The sequence below is a fragment of the Cinclus cinclus genome, chromosome 20, assembly GCF_963662255.1.
Source record: "Cinclus cinclus chromosome 20, bCinCin1.1, whole genome shotgun sequence".
NCBI classification, from domain to species: Eukaryota; Metazoa; Chordata; class Aves; order Passeriformes; family Cinclidae; genus Cinclus; species Cinclus cinclus.
In genome coordinates, this window is record NC_085065.1 from 3,275,296 (window position 1) to 3,302,177 (window position 26,882).

Here is a 26,882-nt window from a genome sequence, read left to right on the forward strand (position 1 = left end):
GTCAGCTCAAAGCAAAAATGCTCCATCCAGAAGAGCTCTTCTCCTCAGCCACACAGGTCAGCAACACCCAGATAAAGAATGTTTTTGTGAGTTGGAGAAAACTGGAACACCTGGGACATCAGCTGTTCGTCCTTGCACTGCCCATCCCAGAGCTCTGCACAGCCTGAAGTGAGAGCTCTTTCCCAACACTGGCTGGTGGCAGGTGCTGTCCCAGGGGACAGCTTCCTAAATTTCACTTTCCTCAAAGACTTCCTCGGTGGTCTCTCCGGTGGTGACCTCTCCCTCGCTGCTGTCGGACATGCTCATCTGGGGGACGCCTGGGCTGCCCTTTGTGCTCTTCCTCCCCAGCTCCTGCTGCAGCTGCACGTCCCAGGGCTTGCTCACCTCCAGGCAGAAGTGGTGCTTGCTGCTGAGGTGCTGTTTTTTCCTTTTCTGTGAACATTTCCTGATGTATTTTATGTTTTCCCCGAGAAAGCAGAGCTTGCAGCCAAAGGGATCTGCCAGAAGGAAACGGGACCATTGCTTCTGCAGCTCTGCTTTCACCTGAGGGGAGGAGAAAATGGTCATTGGTAATGGCATGAGACCACCCTGTAGGTCATTGCCACAAATCATGGTTGTAAAATGAGAGGAACTGCGAGGTACTGTGCTTCCTGCCCCTTTGGGGTTACCTTGCACCTGGGGCTTGTTAGGTAGGAACAGATTTGCTTGTTAAATCAATCTGAAGAGTCCAACCTCTTCACCCTGACTTGGGAAAGGTTTTCCTTGGCAAATCTGACATGTGTGAGAGCTCAGACTGTTCACAGTCTGCTGCAGTGAGGAGGAGAAGGAGGAAGAGGAAAGCCCAAGGGCTGTGGAAACAAGGACCACGCAGCTTTACCCAAGTGCTGTGCTGGTGTAGCTGTTTTGTTTTGTTCAGACATTTATCTGGCAGCCTGATGGAAATCCTCAGCACTGAGTGTCCCCTGCCTGTGCCCCGGGAGCCAGCACTGCAGAGGAGCTGGGGCTTCCCCCGGCTCCAACCAGCAGCACTTGGGTCTGAGAGTTCAGCTGGACCAGGTGCTAGAAAGCCAAAAGAGAACTCCTAACAGCTGATGAGAGCTGCTGGCAGTCCTGTGCCCTCTGCCAGTGTCAGCTCTCTTAATGCCTTAGGATTTTAGCTTTTACATTTTTCATGTGTTTGTAATCCTATAATTCTTTGGTGTATTACTCTAAACTCTATCTTACAGTGCTAGCTACTGTCTTCACATTTTGGTCACACAAAACAATTTCTCTCTATGCCTGAAACTCAAGGTCATCTGTGTGTCTCAGGCCCTGAGAGATGTAAGCAACAGTGAATTAGGGTGGGGGGGAAACCTGGAGTAAATTACTTCATTACCTGAAGCTGTAATTGGAGCATTGTAATTGGAGGATGTAAATGGACCAAACTTAAAATTGTCTGAAAAATCTCGTGACCATTGTCCATCTTGGGTGCAGCCTCTGGGAGGTTTTGACTGCTCAGGGTGTATTTGTTGAAGGCCTTTAATAAATCACCACTTTATTCTCTAATTCTGCCTAGCCCCTGTTCTAGGTGGGCACTCCAAGGCATCACTCTTTCTTACATAAGTAGTTCTGAAATTGCTGCATATTTCCTTGACAGATCTTAGAAACATCTGGCCTACCCTGTGTATAAACCCCATCTGTTTGTTTCACTGGTGTGTTTAGGGGAAGTGTCCAGATCCCTGTAGCTGTGTCTGTGTAGTGTGTCCCCTGCCACTTGTCTGTGCTGAGATTTTAGGGTCTGTTTATTCCAAGTAGTGGCAGTCTGCACCTGGGCCAAATGTAAGGGAGAACAGACAGAGAGATTCAACTTAAAATGAACTGAGATAGCATCATTTTCCAAGGTAGCAAGTCAGGCTGACAGGGCTGGGCTTGTTCAGCCTGGAGAAGAGAAGACACTGGGGAAATCTCATTGCCCCTTCCACTGTCTAAAGGGGACATATAAAAAAAAGCTGGAGAGACATTTTTGCAGGGGGGCATGGTTTTAAACTACAAGAAGACAGATTTAGATTAGATGTTAGGAGGATATTCTTCCCTGTGAGGGTGGGCAGGCCCTGGCACAGGGTGCCCAGAGCAGCTGTGGCTGCCCCTGGATCCCTGGAAGTGTCCCAGGTCAGGTTGGACACTGGGGCTGGAGCAGCCCTGGGACAGTGGAAGGTGTCCCTGCCATGGCAGGGGTGGGATGGGCTTTAAGGCCCCCTCCAACCAAACCCATTCTGTGATTTTATGAAATTATTTTTTCAACATGTTGCTGTCTAAGATAATGAAGATCTCCAAATGTGATCACTTCACATGGAGCGCAGGAGTAAACTCAAAGAGGGTTCAGCCTAACTGACCAAAAGTCTTGGGGTTTCAGCTGGTTAAAGGAGTGGGTTTCAGGTGGGTGACCATAAGCCTCTAATGGCATTTCAGGCACCCCAGGCTATCCATACCTCCACAGTGCTCACCACTCAGCCTTCAGTGGAAATATTTTGCATTTGAATCCAAACCTGCGGTAGTTCTTGCTGTTCTCTTCACTCAAAACAATTTTACCAGCTCAAAAGACTGCATACATGCTCTCAGTAAGCAGAGCTGGTCAGTATGTTCATCCTTCTTGGTGTCATTAATATACTTTATTAATGAACTAAAAATTTCTCTCACAGCGTTGTGTCTTACCTCTCCATTAGCAAAGCAGTAGAGAACTGCTACCAAAAAACCCTGTAAGAGAAAGGGAGTGAGAGGGAAAAGTCAGTGTGCAGGAAAAACCTGAAAGTATAATGTAAAGGTGACATTGGTGTTAAAACCATAAACAGTGCTCCTTAATGCTCAAAAAGGAAACTAGTTGCCTACATTTATTTATTAATGAAGAACCCAGTCACTTGTTTTTGTGCAGTTCCTTGGCAAGTGCAAGGCACATTTTGTGCAGATGCTGAAGAACAGATTAAAAGAAACAGTTTTATCTTCATTTTGCTACCACATAATGTTTTGGGGTTTATTCCAAACTATTGCTGTTATACTATGACTGCTGCTATTTCCAAACATGGTAAAATAAAATAAAAAAAACCACAGCTTGTTTTCCTCATATTATCTATACGCCTGTTCAAGTTTGTGAATGATTCTACTGAGATCTCATTTGGGTTCTTTTTACAAATTATTTATTAAGTGATTAGTGTTAGTTCAAAGTTCAGCTATATTGAGTGCTATGGCCATTTGGAATTGCTGTTTTTCCTTTGAAACTGATTTAGATAAACACCTTAAAAAATCCTACAGATACAACTTGTTTTAAACCAACCCCAAAATTATTATTTCTATTGGCCTCTCTCTGTCTGCATTTGATCTCAGGCTAAAGCAGCTTACAGGCTGCATCTCATCCCCACAGACATGCAGATATATTCCCACTGCTTCAGGAAATGCCCTTTTTTGGTGTGTCTAAAGGCATCTGTGACACAAGTTCTGATTAAGAGAATAAATACTCTGAGTCCCAAGGCAATATTTATATCACAGCTACAAAGGTGCAGTTCAGTTAACAGCATTCAATTGTTCCCACACTTATATTTTTCCAGAAATGTTTCTGCTTTGCTCAGATAAAAGTTAAACAAGAAATTCACACACACAGAAGCGTCAACATTTTTCATTTTACCGAGAATTAACTCTTAGAATCCTGAGCCTGCTGTTAATTTTCTAGCAGTCCTAATTTATTTAGAGTAATTAATTCCTCAAGCATATGTGCAGTTTATCTGCCACACCAGTGGAAACGGGGACAGGAGAAACAGCAAACCAGAATTGCTTTCTCCAAGGCCTTTTATTTCTATCATTTTTCATGCTTCACCTGGGTTATGGTAGAAATATTTAATTAGAGTTAATAATAGGTAATATTAAGCACAAATTGTAACATAATAATTACGTCACATAAATATATAGTCTCATCTAATATTTTTAATATTAAAATATATTATACTAAATACAAATTTACTCGCTTAAGAAGCAACTTTTTATGCAGAAGTTCTCCTGCTCCTGGAGGCAGTTCTCTTTTGTGGGGGGATAGAAAGTTCATGACTCTGCTGGGTGGTTTGGGTTTTTTTTTTTTTTGTTATGGGTGTGAACTCTAAATTTGGCTTCACAGGCACCACAAGCAGAAACAGGATTTTAACTGCAGTCCTGAGCCTGGTGGTAGGCAGTGTGGGAAAAGCAGAGACCAGATCAGGAGCTGCCTGTGTGACCTCCCTGGGCTGGCTTCAGTTTAAAAGACCTCTCTCACAGCTGCAGGATCAGAGCATGCAGTGACAAGCACTAAAATCACACTAGAAGGTGGAAGACTTCGCTGATTATTTATATTTGATGCTCACTTTATATCCTGGTTTCTTTAATGCTCACTCATTTTTCTTCCATTAAATTGGTTTTCACACCTAGAAGCTTTTCCAATGTGTTGTGACTTCTCAAACACACGTTTTAAGCATTATCTCAGTGTGAGTGAAAACAGAATCAGAAATTCAGAAGAAATGTTCATTAGCAGAAGCACCAATAGGAAAGGACAGATGCATACATAAGCCTCACAGTTGTCCTTCAGTTCTAATAACAACTTCAATGTGATAAATTATGCATCAAATAACTGATGAAACCAGTGGTTTTTCCTGAGGGTAACAATTTCCATGCACAAGGGAGCCAAGATGTTTAGATTCCTCCATTTCCTAAAGCAAAGCAGCATCATACCTACAACAGAACTCCTATTTAGAATTTCATTTTGTGCTCTTTGAAAATGTTTGAGTTAAACCTTCAGCTGAGATCCCAGGGATAATTGTTTTTCTTTAACGAAACAGTTTAACTGCCTTTTAAAACTACTGAGAAGATTTACAGACTAAACAAATGTAATTGGGTACAGTTTATGTGCTTTTTGGCTAATCCCTTCATAAATAATGCTGCAGCTAAAACAGAAAATGTGCAATAAACATTGGCTAAGATCTCTGGGTATTTTTTAATGGACTTTTGCTTCTAAAGCATGGCATGCTTCCAAGCACATGCATGTTGCTCTAAAAGGAATGAAGTTTGTGTTCTTTAGCAAGGATGAGTAAGCTGGTTTATATATCAGATTTCTTTCTACAAGCCAGTAAATAAAATCTTCACTTAAAATGATTCTGCACTTTTAAAATAACATCTAGGCACTGCAACCTCTCTAAGTAAGGATATGTCTAACCAAGAAACTTATAGTCCAACATTAAGGTCCCTTCCAACCCAAATAATTCTGTGATTTTGTGAACATCATGTCAGCAGGCTCCTTGGGGTTGTGGCTCTCCAGGAATTCTCTGCTGACACTCGGGACATTTTTCCCCCCGAGCTGTGGTGGAAATTTTTAAGTATATCCTCAATAACAGTGTCAAAGCACTGGTGCATATATGCAAAGGTTAAAAGCCAGGATCATCATAAATTGTGGGAAAAGTGCAGCAGTGCTCTTTGGCTTCATCCCTCAGGCTGCAGAAGAGGGCAGCAGTATCAGAGCAGTGAATTACAAAGGGGCAGCCACTTGGAGCCCGAGAGATTATTGGTTTTGCAAGCAAATGAAGATCTGGAAATTTCTGTCTCGGTGCCCCAGGAAGATCAAGGCAGGCAGAGGTGGCTAAAGGATAACTTTGCTGAGCAGGTGCATTAGTACTGCCTGAAATAATTGGTGACTTAGCAGGGTGCAGAACTCAAGTCAGAGGCAGACAGCAATGTTTTGTGCCATGTCCAGTTCTCTGGCTTGGCAAACTGGAGAGCAAATATTTACAGGGATGCACTGTTATCCTGTGCCATGAGTGGCCATCTGAGAACCAGCACTGAGCTCCAGCAGCAACTCACTCTGGCATCTGGTAAATACAGGTCAAAGCTTACAGTAAGAAAGGCCTTGTGAAACATAGTTCAGACCTTGCTGTTCTGCCTAAGCTAGCCTGATAAGTTCCCATGAGAACGGAATCTTGTAAGAATTATTTAGCACAACAATGTGTTCTTGTGAAAAGCCAGTTTGTACCTGTGAATAAGAGGATTCTACCTGTGAGAATCCTTGAAGAAAAAATACAAACATCTGTGTAAAGAGAGAACCTTAGAACACAGGCACACGAGCACCTTCTAAACAACGAACTGAGGGGCAAGAAAGTCACTAACCAATTAGAATTAAACACAATGGCTGAAAACTGTATAAAAAGGGCTGTAGCATTAAAGCAAAGTGTGAGCCTGGGCTCATTTCTGGCTGTACCACGAGGACCCAGCAGCTGTGTGTGCTCAGAGCTCGCTGTTTCACTGGACTGTGGCTCCTTTCCCCCCAGACTTGCAGCTGAGATCTGAGGGCAGAGTTGCCACAGCCACACTCCCTCCTCACCCCACGTTTTTTACTCACCCCAAACTGAGGCAGGGGGACTGAACATCTGTAAAACACTCCTGGCTGCACGGGTGAGAAACTTCTTTTCCACCTGCAGATGTTGATCCATTTTTCTGTTCCATCCACATGAGGGCTCTGATAAATTTTCTCCTAAAACTAATTCAAACTTGGTGCACATGCACAGCACTTTTGTGAGTGTACACCTAGCAGTGTCACTTTGCAGGTAAGGTGAACAAACATCCTTTAAGAAAATGGAGCCCAAACCTTGGATGAGGCAGACATTCTCATGGTTATGATTTTGGCTGGGGGTATTATAAATGGACCTCTTTAATCCTGTTTTCAGGGATCTGTGATAAATTGTTACCTATTTCTAGAGGTCACTTTTTTTATTTTTTTTTCCTCAAAATGTCAGACTCCTTTTTTGGTGTTTGGGACTATCATATTTGAGTATGCAGTTTGTGAGTGCTTTATCTTACTACTGCAACAGTGTATTTAGAGACATTGCAGGCTGGGATATAATATTAAATCAGAATTCACTGTAAGTGTGGCGAGCAGCAAATGCACATGGATCTATGAACCCTAAAAGCAGCACTTGCAAAACAGTACTTACATGAAATGAGCTCATTGTCAGCTGAATGAAAAGTCTTATATGTCTTGAAAGTCCTTCCACCTGTTCATCAGTGATGAAGGTAAATACAAATTCATGGATCCCCAACAATGGAATCAGCACAAGCGTAGATCTTGCCAATCTAAAAAAGAAAATATTTGATTATTGTATTTTGTAAACATCCTTGGTGCCAAAAAAACCTCAAAGAAATTATTCCAAAAAAACATGCCCTCGATATTTGGAATAGAGTAGCAGTTTTGTGATATTGAAATTAATGTATGCATAAATCTGTGGGTTTAGGTTACAAGGCATGTGTAACTGAAATGTTTTCCACAGCACATCCTGGCCAGAATAAAGTAATGCCTGATTCTCTATCAGGCTACAAACATAGGGCCAGAGGGTTTTTCTTTGTCTTCCCAAATTTTGGTGACAAAGGGAAAATTGTGTGAGGAGAGGAGAGGAGAGGAGAGGAGAGGAGAGGAGAGGAGAGGAGAGGAGAGGAGAGGAGAGGAGAGGAGAGGAGAGGAGAGGAGAGGAGAGGAGAGGAGAGGAGAGGAGAGGAGAGGAGAGGAGAGGAGAGGAGAGGAGAGGAGAGGAGAGGAGAGCAGGGATCTCACTGCACTGAACAGCCTTTGTGAAAATGCCCCCAAAACTCAGCACACAGGCGCTGACCTGCCTTTGCCTCTCAGAAGGAGAGGCTCTGTGGAGCCTGTTTTCCTATTCTGAGTATCTATTCAGAACACTCAGAATATTCAGAATGGCTATTCAGAACATATCTATTTCCCATATTCTGAATATCTATTACACCTGGTGGTGGTAGGTACATTTTTAGGGGAAGCTGACAAGTTTTTGATGTGACAAATTTTTTAAGAAGGGGCTAGGAATTCTGTGTCTTTTGTTACATACCTGTATTTGTAGTCATGAAAGCTCATTTGCTGAGCTTTTAGTTTGGAAATCAGCATTCTGAGAATTTTTAAGAAGATGACAAAGTTAACCTCGAAGGAAAATACAAATTATTTAATTCCAGCAAATGTTATGACACTAATCACTTAACTACCAAATAAATATATAATTGTTATCAAATACTTGCAAAAACTGCCACCACAGAACTGGAATGCAGCTGGGATGAGGTTGGAATACAAGCAGGTTATTGTCACATACTAAATATGCAAAGTTGAATACCTTAGCATTGCCTTATTCAGCCTGATACATAATTTGATACATGCTCTCCCAGTACAAAATTACATTTCAATTTTTTAACAGAGAACCCTGTTTCCTCATCTTTTGAACAAAACTTTATCCCTTCTGTCACTGTATGTCTCCCTTCATATTTCTGTGTCAGGAAACTGTATTTTATTTGTTCCAAAATTTTGAAGGACAAAATGGCACTAATCACAAAGACCAAGGAGGGAAAATAAATACATGTTATGTAATTCTTACTGCAATGGAAAACAACATTGGTCCTCGGATGATCCACCAGATCCCCATGTGTTCATTTGTTCCCCAGCACCTGGTGAATAATTTAAAGTACAATTATTTTCATAGGGAAAAAAAAATTAGAATGCTCATATAGCTTGTATATGTATTTCAAAAGGAACTTGGTGAAGTTCAACTTTTTCAGATGGCCCCCAAAAGAAATGGAATAAAACTAGGAGGAGTTTCACCAACACCTCTGAAGATCTTTACACATGAATGTTGATAAAGGTTTCCCTAGACCAAAAACTTCAGAACTATCTGGAAAATTCAGTCTTGGAATCCACAAAGCATGACACCAAACCCTCATAATGGAATTAATCCTACTTAAATTATCTGAAACTGGAGATGGGAAATGATTAAACAGGGAATTGTGACTCTGCTCCTTGATCTGCTAAAAAATATGCATACTGTTTCCTTGAAGGTGTCTCTTTTCTCCTGCTTTAGCCTTCTGATTTGTCCTGTTTCTTGCTAATTAGCCTGAGGTTCTGTAGGATCTTGGCTTGTCATTTACAATTTATATGACATCTGCCTCCTTAATTATGGTTTCGACGTTACTAATTATCCATGTTGGGTTTGCAAATAAAATTCTCTAGAAACCACAAAAAATAAGAGGAGAATAAAAGATTCCATACATAAACCATGAAGTTTATGTGATATCACCAACAGCATCACTGAAGACCAGAAACTCATGTTTGTCATGAGCCTCCATTAAAATTGACTTTTTTTTTCTGTAAAAAGTGGCAGTGAATAGGAGTTAAACTCATATTCATAAACTCATAAAGAGTCTCCAAGGAAAGCACTGGTCTCCTCTCCTTACTGACAGGATGCTCTCCATAGAGATGCTGGTGCACACAATTTGTTTCATGTAAATGGATGAACATTTCAGGAACAGTGAAAGTTCATTCTATTCCTCACTAAATGCATAAGTAAATCTGAGAATTCCTAGAAGTTTTGTAATGCAAAAGTACTAAAGGGAACCTTGAAAATGTAACAAGTATCAATAGGTGCTGTATAATCTGATAATTTGCTGGTCATTTCTTGTGTCAAGTACTGCCAAGGGCTTTCAGCCAAGCAAACAGAGTCAGGATTCCAAAGAACATTTTATTTAATAAAATTAACCTACCCAGTGTTCTCCAGTTTGGATCTGCTTATTCCCCAAGGGCCCACAAAGAGAATTGGAACAACTGAAAAAAAAGAAGAGTCTCTTCCAGACAAATCTGTAGAAGTGTGTGGTGCAAAGATTTGTGCTTTTCAGTTTTCTATTTATAACAGTACAACTATCAACTTCATCCTGGCTTTCCTCACTTGTAGTTCAAATACAAAATGACTTCTCGTGGTGTAGTTGAATTTTGCATTTTCAGACTGAAGAATACACATAAACACACTGCTGATCTGCTGAAATCTTCTGACTTTCTGACTCTGAGAATTCAAAGTAATTGGCACAGGAAGCCTCACAGACTACCTTAGGCACTGTTGAGCTTTAAAGGAGTTTTCAGTGAAGGTGTGGAATGCTGCCTGGTTAATTAAAACAGCTGACAAAGGATTGTTATCCTGAACCCCTTCAAGAGAATCCCAATCCCTTTATTGTTGCCCCCAACCCTTCCTGGAGATCATAAACTGCAGGCTGAAAAGAAACAAACCTTAAAGTAAAGGGTTACTGCTCTGTTCCAATGCACCATGAGAGTGAAAGCACGAGTCTCAAATCATCAGCTACAATAAGCAGTGTTCCACTGAATTCTCAGCCCCATAACACACAGGGGATTTTCTGGTGGATGTGGCAGAAATTGGAGCAGGTGTGGGACCCTGGGACCAGAGCAGGACTGTTCAGGATCCTGGGACACTGACTGGGGTCATGCACAGAGAAAGGCACAGAAACAAAATACTGTCCAAGAGAGCACATTTCTGAGTAGGTAAAAGGGGGAAAGAGATGGAAGGGGTCTCACTTGGGCAGGAGGTGTGTTGGTGCAAAAAGAGGGTCCGCAGGAACAATTGGGGCATGGAGCAGTTGGGAACAGAGCTGCAGACCCAGGGGGACAGGAGGTGGTGTCGTGAGGAAAGGTGACACCCGGGATGAGGAGGGGATGTCATCAAATGCAGCTCCTGGGCAGCAGCTGAGGAAATGTCACTGTGAGCCCTGGGTCAGCCCTGCTGCCTCAGCAGCACTGGAACTACAAATGTCTGTAAGACATGTCCCATCTTAGCAGGGATTGTAAGAAACATAAATAAAAAAATAAAGCTGATTTGTGGGGACAGCCTTTAGAAAACTAGTGAATGTGGTGCAACCAGTGGATGAGAACCAACAGGCAAATTAATATTATTATTATTATTTATTATTATTCAGGGAGGGAGCAAATTCCCTAACAGACTTGTCCATTGCAGCTTGAACAAGGAATGAAACTAGTGATTCCCCCTTCCAACAAGCTGGTGATCAAAGCAACAGAGGGATTTAGAGATGATGAAAGAATGAAACAACACTAAAAAAACCTTGGTGGTCTTGGTGCATCAGCAGCCTGTGTGCTCACAGAGCCAAGGACCCTTTAAAGAGGAAAGTGAGAGGGAACAGAGAAATCCAGGCATAGATGGTGAGAAGCACCCTCAGAATTAATTACCTTTAAATTGTCTTTATTTCATGGATACTGCCTGAAATGTGAGACCTGACTCATGCAGTGTTTTAGATTGTCTCCTAACTTAAAGCACACCTTAGAACTTTCAAGTGATCTGGGAAGGAGAGCATTTAAGTGAAAATTGCTAATGATTTGGCACTTTTGCTATAGGGGTGCTCTATTACAAAGGGAGAAAATGAAGTTGCTGGTAGTACCATAATATTCAGTGATGACAATATACAGCCCAAAGTAAGGAAATCTCTTCTTGTACTGCCCACCAGACATCTGTTTTCTTACTAAACTATTCCCTGATTTCCTGTATCTGCAGCTCAAGCTGAACTGCAGCCAACGTACCACTGCTGACATATCTCCATTTACAATTGCTGGCTTCAAAACTAACAAATAAAACAAAACTCAGATTTTTTTTTTTTTCCTTCTTTATAAAATATCCTCCACTGACTCAGCAAAGCACCACACAATCAGTGCTTGGACCCAGTTCTGGACTTACCCCATCCTATCACAATGTATGTCTGTAGCAGTCGTCTTTCAGAGAGCACCACAGTTATCAATAATGTATGCAGATAAATTCCTTCTACTAATAGCCAGAAGTAATTTGCCCCAACAAAGTAATGCATGAAAAACTGGGCAGTCCTGCAAATGATTACAATCTGTAGGAATGAGAGACCAGGAGTCATTGTAAATACAGATGTCATGATCTGCATGTGAGATTTTTTACTGATGAGCTGTTAAAATAATAGTCATCATTAACATCTTGCAGATAATTTTCCTTGTTGACATGGGCAAGCTCTATTCCTACAACAACATACAAGAATAATTTATACACAGTGATCATAAATGAGAAGTAAGTGCCAAATAAACACAGATTTCTTTCTGACGGATACAAGGTGTGAGTTGTTTTGCTTAAGTGGCTGTTTCTAAATATTACAATCAATTAATATGTTCTTTCTATTAATTTAAAATATATCTCTTATCTCTTAAAATAAATCAGGATTTCATCTTGATTACCCCAACTTTCATCAACAAAATTTCATCATCCAAAGCTCGATTTACAAACACCTCAGCACTTGATGCTGTAGAGCAAACTTCCAAAAATGTAACTGTTATAAATACCAGAACCACACATTTACTATTAGCTATGAACTAACACATTACCTCTGGACTGAGGTATAATATCCACCCAGTTTCATCATTTGGTCTTTTTGAGTAAATATTGTAGTATACAGAGTCTTTTATAAGAACTGCTGCAGCACGCAAGATAAAGGATGCAAATAAATTCATATGGATGTAGTTTCTTGTGCAGTGAAGTTTCCTGTGGAAGAAAAAAATAGTGTATGAATCCCCTGGAATATATCTGATTTGCAGAAACACAATTTTAAAAACCAACAACAACCCAGCAAAACAACTGTTGTATTCATATTGTTGCCATCAGTGGTTTCTGCTTAGAAATTGCATTTGTGTTGCTCCTTAGAAAAATATAAATTATTTACATGGAATCAACAGAATGGTTTGGGTTGGAAAGGATCTTAAGGCCCATCTCATGCTATTCTCCTGCCATGGGCAAGGACACCTTCCACTAGATCAGGTTGCTCCAAGGCCCACCCAACTTTGACTTAAAATCTTCCAGGAATGGGGCAGTTTCTCTGGATGACCTGTGCCAAGGCCTCAAAGTAAAGAATTTCTACCTAATATCTAATCTAAATCTACCTTCTTCAGTTTAAAACCATTCCCCTTTGTCCTATCATTCCATGCCCTTGTCCAAAGCTCATCCCCAGATTTTTCGTAGCCCCTTCAGGTACTGGAAGGCTGGAAGGTAACAAAATAATAACTTCAATTTCATAAAAAGAAGAATATACGTACAGGGCTCTGTATGTTTAAAATGCATGTAAATTTGTACTAACCTGAGTAAAGAAAGTATAAGCAGAGCTAATACCAGTGAGATGAGGGAAAAGTAATATCCTATAGTGTATAACAGCTGTAATGTGGTGAGTAGTTTATGTTCTTCTTCCTGGGAACAAAGAGGAAAAATATGTTATGTGGGCAGGGGGAGAGAGCAGAAACAGCTCAGAAACTTTGGGGATCACCTCCTTTGAGTTTCAAGGAGCCAGGACAGGATTCTGAACCCTGCTCTCTGCGCTGCTTCGAAATCAGTGTATGACAAAGACACTTGCACCCAGAGTTTCTTTTTAAATACAAAGGCACTTCCAGACTGTTCCCAGATTTCTCCTGCACAAACACCATTCCTAGTCCAAATGACAGCTGACCCTTGCCATGATTCCATGCACCAAGTGGATCCTGGTGGGTAACAGCTGCAGCATCAACTCCCTGAGCCTGCACACAAGTGTGTGTGGCCCTGAGACTCAGTTACTGACCAGCTGTGTCTGCACAATTTGGAGAGTCAGCTCTGCCTAGAGCTGCTGAAACACACTGGCTTCCGCCTTGAGTTCAAAGGAAAAAAGATAATTATTAAATTAGAGCTGTCTTCAATGTCTTTGAATGACAAATAAGACCTCAGAGGAGGAAGGGAACTACTCACACTCAGATTATCACAGAACATCCTGAGTTGAAAGGATCCACAAGGATTGTTCAAGTCCAGCTCCTGGCCCTGCACAAATTTCCCTTCAATTTGCCTAATTTAATGTTTCTTTTTCCTAAGTTTTTTTTCTATTTTAGCTGCTTATGTCTACCTCTCAACTATTCAAACTTCAAGCCAATTAAATAAAACAAACAGGTACAAGCCTACATTTAGTGTTGGTAGGAAAGCTGATTAAAACTTTCAGAGAAATTGGCTGCTGTCACACAAGATGAAATAACATGCCTTGCAGAAACAAATATGCTATCCAGAATGGTCAACAAACCTTGGAAAATACTCAGAACTTATGAATATTTATTACATTTGCATAAATAAACTGAATGTTTGGAAATTCATGTGCTTACTATATGAAGAGCTTAATAAAAACGTAGTAACATACAGAGATACTAAATTAATAATATTTCATAAGTAATCAGTAAAGTGGTGTTACTTGATAAAGTAAGAAACAGCACTGGGTCAGCATTAAAAAGTAAAAAAATAGTGGTAATAGTGCTTACCTAAGAGCCCTAATTCTGACATCTGCTAAGATGAACTCCATGGCAAAAGAAGTTTGGCTGACAAAGTCCAGCCCCTGGCCTGATGCAACATGAGAAATACAGGAAGGATGGCATTAGGTGAGGGAGAATCCTCCAGCCTCTGACCAGCTAACTTTCAAATAACCAATTAACAGCTCATCAAATGCTGAAAGGCTCAGAAGGGAAGTTGGCAGACTTTGACAGACTAATGTGATTTGGGGAGATGCTGGGATGCTCATTTGCTTGACAAGTTGCAGTGTTTTTTTTATTTTATTGGGAGAAAATCAGCACATGTGAGCACTGGTCTCTGAACAGAAAATAACTTGTGGCATCTAAAGCAGGAATCTCCTTCTTGAATATTTTCTCTTCTGCTTCTTATAAATATAATAACAGCTTTCCATTTGGTAATTTAAATGAAATCTGAAGATCCTTTGCAGGTATTAAATGGAAATGTTTTGTCAGTTGCTCAAGAAGGGATTAAAAGATTAAAGTTTTCAACTGTAATATAAAACATACTTACATTTTTTTGGAAATGATTTTTCTCAGAACATTCTGAACTATCCCGCCAAATGTCTGTGGAATTTTCCTTTGTTTGCCAAATCCCTTCATCCAGGCAGACTCTGTATACATGTCCTACACTTCCTGAAAGTAAACAGAGTTTTAGTTTGAAAGGTCAAAATAGAGGTTTCATTTTTCATACACATTTGAAAGATTTCTGCCTTACACCTCCACAATAGACTCTACACCACCCATTCTCAAAAAAAAAAATAAAACCCACTTTTTTTTTGTCTTTGACAATATATTCTTTTTATATTTACATACAACAAAGTAGGAATGTAATCCAGTAGAAATAAATTCCCAGAATGTACCTGGTTTTACAAGAAAACCCACACAGTATTTCCAAAAGAGAAGCCTGCATCTCACTTTATTCATTTTTCCTCATTAAACTCATGACTAGGTAATTCATTGGCCAGGATTTGGTTAGGGAATGATCTTCCTCTGTAACACCTGATGTTGCAGGCTGGTGTTTCATTTCTGGGACCCCTTCAGCAGGTGGGGTGAACTGATGAAGTTTTCTTGGTTTTCACTGCATTGTCCCAATTTATACTAATTAGGAATTTGCCCATAGCATCAGAGGAGTGGTGTGGGGACCCTGGTTGATGTTTGTTTGATACTGTCCTCAACAGCTGCCATCCATTTATTTCTGATCAGACTTGAGTTCTTTCAATCATTTTTGAGCTGAAAGAGTTTAAGGGTGGTAACAACAACCAGAATATCTTGTTTTGCTCAGCTCAGAGCTGAGGGAATTGCTTTGGGAGCACAGTTTGTTGTGATGGAGCAGAAACTCTGCATGAATGCCAGACACTGGAAAGAAACCTTAAACTATCCATGAAATGTAATCAGAAATCTCGCTTTTGTAGAAATTCAGACATTTAAAAAAGTCTCCATGCCATGGAGGAAAGATGCTTTTGTTTATTATGAAGAGCTGGTTTTGTTCCAAATGGTTGGCAGAAGAACTTTGGGATATTAGATAGAAACTTGGTGTCTTAATGCTTATTAGCATTAAAAAAAGATAAATTATATTAAATAACAAACCATGTGTGGCATGGGCTGGAGAAAACTGGGATAAGCAGCTGGTAGTAGTCTCCCCTAAATTAAAGGACTGGGGCAGAATTGGTCCCTACAAGTGGAATTAGAAAAGCAGCTTAGGAAGATGTTTAGCAGGATTCAGAAATGCTGCTCTGTGCTGTTAGCCGTGCCCTTTCATTCCTTCATGGGAATCTTCTTTGGTCCTCAACACTTTTTCTCCTGAAGGTGATTTTTCCCCCATTCCTGAAGCCTCCCTGCTGCATTCCCTGCAGGAAAAGGCTGCTTGCACGGCTGGCTTGTTCACCACACCACTGCAGCTGCTGGGAACACCCCTGAGTTTGGCTCTTCCAGTTTTCTGGAATTGTGTCTGGGGTCAGTGGGGACCGCAGAAGTTGAAGGTCAGAAGCTGAATCCTGAATCTATTCCTGTGGATAAAGCCCTGGCAGTTGGTTACATGACCCTGCAAATGTTCAGCAGACAGTACAGAGCTGTGACAAGCACAGATGGAGAAAAAGGAGAAACATCCAAAATGATTTTGTGCCCCAGTTCAGCAGTGGTAGAAAGAGGTGAGAATCTTTCTCCCCAGTCCACTTCACAGGAGCACTGGGGAAACAAGGACAAGCACCACCTGTGCTTTAGCTGAACTCCCGGCACAAACTCCAAAACAAGTTATCACTTTCACATTACCATTTTCCAGCCATGGCAAATATGAAGGACAAGGAACAGAGACATTTCCTGGGGGTGAGTAAGGCCAGCAAACAAACTGATCAAATGTCCCATTGCAATGAACTCCTGGGGAGAGAAGAAAATAAAAGTTTTACCAAAAGTTGTCCGGACAATGGACAGTTATGGAAACAATTTTGTACTGCTCCAGGTAACCTGCAAGCTACTCCAGAGTGACAAGATATTGTAGATAAAAGTTGTATATTCACTGTGCAATGCAGAAACAGGAGCTGCCCTTCTTCCCTGAGACCATGCATCACCTGAAGGCTTTGCACTCTCCACTATAAGTTTATTGCTTAAAATCCTAAGGAAATGGGGTCAGACCTCACCAGGGTCTGCAGATTCCTTTTGAGGGACAGCACAGGGACAGCTCTGGTCTCTGCTCTGTGCCAGTGACAGAACCCATGGGAGGGATGCAGCTGTGCCAGGGGAGGTTTGGGTTGGGTGTCAGGAAAGGTTCATCCCCAGAGGGTGCTGGGCACTGCCCAGGCTCCCAGGGAATGGCACAGCCCCGAGGCTGCCAGAGCTCCAGGAGAGCTTGGACACTGCTCCAGGGATGGACAGGGGGAGATTTTGGGGTGTCTGGGCAGGGCCAGGGGCTGCACTGGCTGATCCTGTGGGCCCTTCCAGCTCAGGGTGTTCTGTGATTTCATCACTGTGTGATCCTGAGGCCCCTGTGGTCCAAAGTAACAGCGAGATCCCAGGCATGTTATCCCTCCCTGGTTTGGTACATGCAGCAGACTGGGAAATGGAAGATATTCCACCTTTCCCACCTTTCCCTGTGACACCAGCTCTCACCTCTCAGTTCCCAACAGTGAGTCCCTTTAGTCTTTGGGTAATATCTCTTATTCCCAGAGATACTACCAGAGGTTATATCTCTAGTAATATCTCAGAGTAACTCAGTTTAAATCTTCACAGTTATCTCATCACTCAAAGGACATAAAGTTAACATAAAACATTTGATAATGCAGAATTGAAATGGTGCAGACAGGTGAGAGAAACATAAAATAAAATGCATTCATGTCTGCCCTAGTGTCTTGGTTAGTTTCTGTCTTTTTTTTTTTAACAACACCAAAGTTCTTCTCTCTTAACTTTAATGCTTTTGCTCATCCTAAACCAGAAGAAAATATCCCAAATCATTTTCCATAGTGATTAGCAATATTTTGAGAAACTTGTGTGGGAAGAAGAACAGAGGGAGCAAGAAAGACAGCTCTGTGCTATCTCACCAGCATATTTTTGGGGTTCTGCTGCTAAAATACAGAGCACAGGATGTGCATTCTTACATATTCTGCTATACCTTTGAGGCTAAGCATCTCTGTTATTATCTGTGTAGCTGTTAACATTTACAGCTGTATTTTTATTGTTCTTTTCCCCAATTTCTGTTTGTTCAAGCGTGGACTGGGGAGGCTGCCAGGAGAAAAATACATTTATTTTCCAGTTTCATGAAAGGTGAAATTCTGGGGCCCTGCAGTTTTCTTGATTACCCACTACAAACTACTGCCCTCTAATATCTTGCTGGGTCACCTGGCTTAGTTCTAATTGCCATCAAAGCCACCATTCTTTGCTTTCCTGACAAAACACAATCTTCTTTTGCATCATGCTAATGTTTTCTGTACACCAGGTGTTCACCACAGGTTATTCACTTGTAGCTGCCCTCTGCTGTTCCTTTCTGTCCTGTCAGCATTAGTTGTAAGCCATCCTGCAGGTACTGGCTGAGATGATGTATACTTTGCTTTCCCTGCTTTCCATAAAATCTTTTGTCCCCTCTGCAGTCCTCATCACTGTCTTCTTTCCTCCCTGACTGCAGTCACACAGTCACTTATGCAATCTTCTTTTCTCAGGTTTTCCCTTTCCTTATTTTGCACAAATGGCTCTGACTTCTGACCCCTCCCAGTTTGGAATCACCAACAAATTTGGTGAGGGTGCTTTCAATGCCTGCCTATAGCCAGTGAGTCCAAACCAGAGAGCACAGATTCCCTTTCCACCTTTCCTTGGCTATCTCTCTGCTGGCCACACCTTGGACATCTCCAGCTACTCAAACCAGACCCGTGCCATCCTTTCCTGAAGTCAGACTCCTAGCTGAGCTGAGTTTGTACATGTAGGAGTGAAATAATGATGGATTATGAAGTCCCCTTTTGGCAAACAGCAGAAGACTTTGAGTACCCAGTCAAAGGAGGGAGGCATGAATTCAGGAGGAGACACTGTAGGTGTGCTGCTCTTCATCTAAGCATCCAAAAAACAGAGACAGGAGAATAAACAAGGAACTTCAGGCTAATATTTGTGTCAGGTGAATAGTTCTACATTTAGAACTTAGGAACAGACATATAGCAAGACAGTATTTCCATATTTGTCAGTGTTACTAATTAAATTCCTTCATTGCTTATTTCCTTACCACTGTGTACAGATGATTCCTGCAGCATTTTCAAGCATTCCTGTTTATATTTGTTCCATCCAGTAGTGGTTTTTTCCAGAAGAGAACCTTTGGCCTGGGAGTGAAAATACAGTACACAAGAAAAATCAGTTAGAATCTTTTAGTCCTTAATAACAAGTTTCTTTCCATTATGAGAAATTCTGGTGAGAGGAGAGGAGAGGAGAGGAGAGGAGAGGAGAGGAGAGGAGAGGAGAGGAGAGGAGAGGAGAGGAGAGGAGAGGAGAGGAGAGGAGAGGAGAGGAGAGGAGAGGAGAGGAGAGGAGAGGAGAGGAGAGGAGAGGAGAGGAGAGGAGAGGAGAGGAGAGGAGAGGAGAGGAGAGGAGAGGAGAGGAGAGGAGAGGAGAGGAGGAATGGTAGGTTAAAAAAGGCCTAAAGGGCTTTTTGGTTTTAGAATCTTTTTAAATATAATCAAGCACTCCTGGTTGAGTAGTCCAGCAAAAAACAATTGAATAAAACAGTAATAAATAAGCAGTGCTATTTAGGGTTTATTTAGTCTATTTAGTGCTACTAACACCTTTCCTCTGTACTCCTGTCCAGCATTTCACACCCCACTTATTTTACCAGCAACTGCAACTGTGCCATGCACCTTTCCATTCCTCTTTCCCCCCCCACTTTTTTTTTTTTTTTAAGAAACACTTCTGTAAATTTTACTTGCCCATTCACACTGTGTTGCCCTTTTTGCCTCAATAGGGCACTTTTTTGCCTTCTTCTTGTGTCCATAGGTGGGAAGAGTCTTAACTCTCTAGATATCCCACATAATAAAATGACAGACACATCCTTGTCATACAACTCTCTGACTACAGAGGTCCTTAAGAGGGGCCTGGCTGATAATTGCTGTTTAGGAAAGCAATGGCTAAAAACCAGAAGAATTAAATGCAAAAACACTTGGTGATTTGGGTGAAGGAATGCCTTATTAGGAGCAAAGCAGTCCAGAAAGGATAATGGGAGATGCTGCTTACAGCTCAGTGTTAGCATGATGACTTGGTCATTATTTATCCATAGAATAGAACACCATCCTAGGCCCTCTCTGTGCAATAAAACCCCTGCTCTCCTGAAACCAGGGCTTTGAGAGGCCAGAGCAGCCAAAGATTACTGTTACTAGAAGTCATCAAAAATGAAAAATTCATTAATGGTTGAAAATGTGACTGATTCTTATTTTGGAGGGCAAACAAAATTGGAGTTTTCTAGACAATCTTTTTACTAAAAGATACCTTTCAGTTCTTCAGGAAAAGTCAATTTCTTTTTGTCTGGACTATACCCTTTCTTTGAAACTGCCTTTAACACACACATGGTGTCCTGATGCTGACTGAATATGGTGATGTGCCAAGGGCTGAGATACATAACCAGAACAATGTATGGCTAGGAACTTCACCTTTGTGCCTTTAAACCTATGGTTCATTTTTATTTTAATGAAGAAAATTATATTTATTTACTTTCAAAACAAGAACAGTGTTCTGATGAGCTAGCTCTTATGCAGGATCACTATTTCATGCATGTTTTTACTGTGTAAAATGTTGCCTGCTCAATACTCTGCTTTTAGTCTCTCAGCTAATTTGCAGACACCCCACTTTAAGCTTGAGGGAGAAGAAAGACTATAATCATTCCTCCGTGGATGGGCTTGCAAGATAAGGAGAGAATATTTACAGCAGCCATGAGAAAGGAATGCATGTTTCCAAAATAAAAAAGCATCTTGACATTTCCCTCGTGTGGGCCTCAAAACTCTGGGAGCCAGGGGAGATTGTTCAGACACCCGTGGGTCAGTGAACCTCACTTGGAGAGGCAGAGACTTGGAGATGACGCAGTTGTAGACAGGGCTGGAGGAAGAACACTCCAGCTTCTGATAAACAAATGAGTTAAACTGGTGCCTGGTGAGGCTACCTGGAACACAGGCTGGGCAGTGCCAAAGGAATAAAGCAGGGATTTATTCAAAGGATTCACCTTGGGCAGTGCAAGAGCCCGGCCGTGGCTCCAGCCAAGATGGACCCAAGATGGACCCAAGGTGGACCCAAGGTGGACCCAAGGTGGACTCCGAGTCACGAGTTCTCCCACTTGGATCAGTTCTGCTCCATTCCCATCTTGGGCTTCATTGTCCAAGCCCAGCTCCAGGTTCTGCAGTCCCATCCTCCCACATTGCTCTCCTCAAGTCGCTGCTGTTTGCACTTTTTGGGGCTGAAGCTGCAGAGCTGTCCTTGGCTGTGGGGCTGGAAAAGGATTGTTTTGTGTGCCTGAGCTGTGAGAACTTGGAACTCTTTATATGAAGCTCAGAGTTATACACTGATGCAGTACAGAGTCTGGAAATATGAAAGCTGACACTTAAGGCATCAGAACAGCCAAGGAAATGCAAAGGAAACTTTGCAATGGCGACCAGGCAGCTGCTTTGGTTCCATTCCTGGAGATGAGGTTGATACACAGTCATGGAGAAGTTCACTCAGCAAGGGGGAGGAGCTAAATGACAGTTCCACATCACTTCCTGATGGAATTATCCATCTCCTCAAATCTGCAGGCACAGTCACATAGCCAACACCTGGTCACTTGATGTGAATACATGTGACATAAATTTATATTCCATCATAAAACTTTTTGATAAAAAAAAAATCAAGTCTACACAGAATCAGAGCTTCAGTTGACATAAAAAAAGTTAACAGCTGACTTGAAAAATTAATTTTAAGTATAGTTAGAAGGACATATTTAAAAAAATTAAATTACTAATCAAAATGAAACATTTCACGGAGTAGCTGTGGCTGCCCCAAAGGTCCTTAATGGTTGATCTAAAGGAATAAGAAATCCCCTTTGGCTGATGTTTTCAAAGAAGTAATAAACAGATATTCAACAGGAAACCATGATGGCTTGAATGGCAGCAACTTGTGAATTGATCATCAGATACTTACAGAGGGACTACCAACCAACAAAAATAGGCTGAAAAAAAGCAATCTTGCTGTTTGTACATGACTATTCAGGGTACAGGAACCCCCACCCTGGGGAAAAGACATAATTATAGAGAAAGGTTGAAGAATGCTGGCAGTGCCTGGGAATGAGGAAAACCAGCTTTCATTCCCTTCTTGGAGAGAAAGGGTTTGGAGCAGGTGGCCCAGGGAGGTTTCAGTCTTTTCTGTGGTTGGGACATCCTGTTCAGGCTGTTCTGCATGAGCTGCATTTTTAGAGTGTTATTTACTGTCCTGTGAGAATCACGGAATGTCCCAGGTTGGAATGAGTACACAAGGATCACCCAGTGCAGCCCTGCACAGACACCCCAACAACTCCACCCTGTCCCTGGGAGCTTTGTCCAAACTCTCCTGGAGCTCTGGCAGCCTCAGGGCTGTGCCCATTCCCTGGGGAGCCTGGGCAGTGCTCAAACACCCTCTGGGTGACAAACCTTTCCTGATATCCAGCCCTGGCCCAGGTTCATGCCATTCCCCTCGGGACCGGGTCACAAGATTGAGGATTTTGCAGGATACCTCTTAGCTGCCACTGGAAGGCAAATCAGAGAGACTGGGAGCAAGGCACTAGGCTTTAGAGGGAAGGAGAAAGGAAGAGGTGAGACACCTTCATGTTCTGTGTCTAAGTGAAAAGGAGTCAACAGAAACCAGAGGCAGGCTTGTCTCTGTGTCCTGACATGTGGCTGCCCAGAGAGGGGCACAGGGTCTCTCAGGAACAGGGTGGTCTCCAGCTGGGGCAGTATGAGGAGCACAGAAATCACTGCTGGAGGCTTCTTCTGGTTTGTCACGTCGGAGAAAGCCAAGTCACAGAACAATAGAATGACACAATGGTTTGGGTTGGAAGGGACCTTAAAGACCGGAAAGATCTTGTTCCAACGCCCTGCCATGGCAGGGACACCTCCCACTGTCCCAGGCTGCTCCCAGCCCTGTCCAGGCTGGCCTTGGGCACTGCCAGGGATGGGGTGTGGTCCCTGTGGCTGTGCTCTGAGACCCAAAAATTCCTCTCTGCAGCTGGGACAGGCTGTGATTACAAATCCCAGGAAAGTTCCACCGTGATCTAAGTTTTGGGTTAGGTACAGTGCAAGTTCCATGGAGGAAACACAAACTTCCAGGGAAGTTTCCCATGATCTCAGCCAGTGCAAACACGCAGCTTCCGATGCGTCGTGTGCTGCAGCCGCTGCTTTTAAACAGGACTTCTGAACTTGGGAAAATTCAACTCCAGTGTCCAAGGCAGAAGCTCAGAAAGTCCGAAAAGATCTTTTTCACAACACTGGACATCATTTCAGGTTGTCTGAATTTTTTTTTTTTTTTGGTAAAAAAGGAGCTGGCTCAGCCCGTCAGCCTGGCCCTGCTTGCGCCAAAGTTCACCCCTGAGGAAATTTAATCAAAACTCCCTGGAAGTGTCTGGCCATTTATTGAGATTGCACCAAGAACACACCACGTTCAGAAATCTGTTGGATGCAGGAAAAAATGTTACCTGAAGCTTTCATTTAGGAAATTGATTGTATTTGGTTGCAGACCAGTTTAAATTTAAGTTTTTCATAACTGACCACAGTACAGTCAGAATTTCACCCTTTTAATTTTTATACTAAGCTAGCAGTGACATGAAATATTTCTGTTTATTCAGACTATGCTCTTATGGACAGAAAAAAGCCCCTTCAATTTAGGCATAAACTAAATATAAAAGCTGAAAAATATTTATTCATTCCTTCAGCCACGATCTGGGTTTAGTCTGATGGATATATTTCCTATCTATAGATATAGTTTTTGCTGGGAAATACAAATATAGTGATTTATGACTGTTATTCCTTGCAATGTTTCTTTCTTATGAAATAAAATATGAAGAAATACAGTCCTTATTCCTTTAAACAAGTTGCAAGAACCACTATGGGAAATTAATTCACTGTGATTAGTCTAGCAAAGTTTTGATCTCACAGAAGTATTTGGGAGATTTTCTGTTAGCATTGATGGAATTAATGCTTTGGCCGAGGTGTCTCACAAATCTGAGAGTTGCTTCAGTTCTATAAACAGAAGTTTTAAGCAGAGAAGCTCTAGATTTGAATGATACAAAAATATTAGGAATATTTTCTTAAAAAAAAAAGATTTGTCTCCTCATAATTTTTTCTTTATAAAAATGTTAGAAACACAGATATAGCTCTACATCACATACAGCTGCAAACCCACTTTGTTAGAAACCCAAGAAAATGGAGATTAAGTGGAAATACCTTTTTACTTTCAGTTTGTTGTCCTGATGCCCATACACTTCACAGATATATACCCTAAATTTATGTGTGAATTTTATTCATTTAAATGGAAATCTGCCAAATATCATTGTGTTAAAAAATATTCAAATCATGATTGATATTAATAAATAAATAAATAAGAATCAGTAAAAACCTATGTGAAAATTTCCTTTAAGTGTATTACACTGAGATATTTTCTCATTAAATACCCAAAGCCCTTCCAAATTGTAAGGTAAGTAAGAAGTAAGCATTTAGAATTTTGTAAAGATTTAGGGGAAAAAAATAAAAATAAAATGGTTTAGTGGATCTCTACAAGAAATAAAGGCAGAAATCTCACACAGATTTATTTGCTTTCTGTATGAAGGTGACGTGCAGAATGGCTTTACAGATTTCACTTATTGGAAATTCAATGCTCACAAGTCAGAGGCTAAAATGTGGTGCCAGAAACAAATCAAAGCTGGGCTTAGAACAGAGAAAAAAACACTAGAAAACAAATGTGATTCATGATAGTATTTTTATCTGGTAGGAAAACTGAAAAACAAATGTATTTCAATACTGATCAATACTGGTATGAAAAGTGATTGTGTAAATGGTTGTTAACATAATTTATTCTCTGTATGAATGAGAATTAATAGGATAAAATTGTAATAAATGACCTAGTCAGAGAGAGTTCTAATATAAAACTCTACAGCTTTGCAGTGTTGTTTCTCATGACGAATTAGTAATAAAAATAAATTGTTACGTTGGAAGGATTTCTGGTGCAAACATGCTGCTTGTGACAGTTAAAATGCTACGTGCTGGGAATTCTCTTTTGTACTGACCATTATTAATGATTGAATTAGCTTACCTGTTTCACAAGAAACAATATCATCAGAGAGCTGGCAGATGTTGGAGGTATCCTGGACCAGAGTCCCATGCTGGAATAGAGAGCAAAAAGTGTCACCATGCCCACTCAAATAAATTTGTTCCCAATATGTTGCTATTTCACACTATAGATCAACTATATTAAGAAAAAACTAAAAAAGAAAAAAAAAAGAAAAAAAAGAAGTAAAAATTTCTTCTTTTATGAATGCCACTGTTCCATGAATCTTCTTTCCAAATAAGTGAGGAAGTCTCCTGAAGTGTTTGGCCTTGCTAGACTCCAACTACGTTTTGGTTTTTCTGATTAGAGGAAGAGAGAGCTTAGTCTAAACTTCACAGCAACTCTGCTTACTGTAGCTTGTCCATTAGCCAATAAGAAGTCAGAAAACTATTAAAACATTAAAGGGCTGATCCTGTTCCTTGAAGCTCCACAGGAATTTTGCCAGTGATTTTTCCAGAATGCAATCCAGCTCCACAAAACCACACACACACACACACACACACACACACACACACACATATATATATATATATATATATATATTTTTGCACACCTCATGAAACCAATAGAGGACACCTTAGAACACAGAGAAGGAAGCAGACATCTCTGGCTGGCTGTCAGAAAGCAGCTCAGTAAAATTGGTTTTACACGTTTTTTATCACATTTTGTCAAATGTGCACAGCCAGTGCAGGATCAGGGAGAATTTAAGTGTGAAAAGCTACGTTTTACTACAATTCTTGTGATGCTCTGTGTCCTCTCCAAAACTTCAGCTGCCAGGTGGGTCGTGGCTTGGTGTTACTGCATATATTCAATTCACACAACTTTATTCCAGCAAAAATCACTGCTAGTAACACTTTGCTTGAAGGGAGGTCCAGCAAATCGATTTGCTCCTCCCTTCTTTTTTTCTTTTTCCACAGTTTAGACAGAACTAACCCATAAATATACTCGTGTAATCCATTTCTCCCATTAAACAGAGCATTCTTGCACGAAAAATTGATTTGGAAGTTGCCAGCATTGCTAGGGCATGAGCAAAAAACTGTCTCTGTGAAACATCTCAGACTGCAGTTGTCATCCAGAAGGTATCCGTGGTCTCACAGGCATCAAAATATATTTAATTACAGCCACATGCAGATTACTCACAGGATAGGAGCACAGGTAAGTGTTTAATCCACAGAAGGATTTCCCTCCCTTCCTCCCTCCCTGTCCTCTGCTCTCACACTTGCTCCCACCCCTGTTCCCACAAGTGCTACCCCCTTATAAAAACGCACCAAGATGAGACAAAGAAAACGAGACAAAGATGTAGAAAAGAATCACTCCTGGCTCTAGCTACATCTGGTTTTTGGGTTGTGAGATTTGCTCTGCCTTTGCAGACCAGACCTGCTCAGTCTTGCACTCTGCTGCTGGCCAGCTCTGCAAAAGCTGAACTTTTCACAACCACCTAAAGCAGGCATTTATTCTGTTATCCTTGAGTTCCACCCTGAGACCCATCTGCTTCTCCAGCTCTGGCATCTTTGGGTAGAGAGTTGTCTTGAAGATCCAAATAATTTTCATTAGAAGATACATATGTGACTTCAGTGTCTGTCCTGTGGAACCATTCTCCCCAGAGCACATTTTGACTTTACAGCTGTAAAATGAAGCAATGGATTACTAACACCCCAGCTCCTTTTGGTTCTTTTCATAACTTACTTGCATCACCAAACAGGCATTAAAAAACAATATATATATTTATAACATGTCAAGGCAGGAAATGTTTCCTAGGTGAAGGAAAAAGAAATCCTGTTTCACAGAGTGAGAAGATGCACATGTAAAATAAGGATAATTCAGCATTTTTTTTTTATATTTCACCTCACTTGGGCAAAACTTACGTTATGTGTTCATGGAGGCAGACTGGACAGCACCCAGGAAACCATCAAGAGCAAAG

General features: G+C 41.3%; 1 protein-coding gene across 1 annotated transcript; it reads right to left on the minus strand.

The window, feature by feature from the left end:
• Window positions 1-225: 225 nt before the first annotated feature.
• Window positions 226-25,919, minus strand: GLP2R (glucagon like peptide 2 receptor). The gene is made up of 14 exons (XM_062506552.1): window positions 25,895-25,919; window positions 24,947-25,050; window positions 18,882-18,975; window positions 16,454-16,558; window positions 14,697-14,818; window positions 12,970-13,076; window positions 12,224-12,380; window positions 11,559-11,718; window positions 9,571-9,631; window positions 8,412-8,481; window positions 7,878-7,966; window positions 6,975-7,113; window positions 2,692-2,733; window positions 226-543 (listed from the first exon to the last, which is right to left on the minus strand). The coding sequence occupies exons 1-14, from the start codon at window positions 25,917-25,919 to the stop codon at window positions 226-228; spliced, it is 1,593 nt and encodes a 530-aa protein (XP_062362536.1).
• Between the last annotated feature and the right edge of the window lie 963 nt (window positions 25,920-26,882).

Coding starts and splice junctions, on each gene's coding strand:
- GLP2R (XM_062506552.1), bottom strand. CDS start 25,919: ATGGATTACACGAGTATATTTATGG. Junction 25,051..25,894: donor TTACACGAGTATATTTATGG/GTTAGTTCTGTC, acceptor AATTTATTTGAG/TGGGCATGGTGACACTTTTT. Junction 544..2,691: donor ACTGCTTTGCTAATGGAGAG/GTAAGACACAAC, acceptor TCCTCCCCTCAG/GTGAAAGCAGAGCTGCAGAA.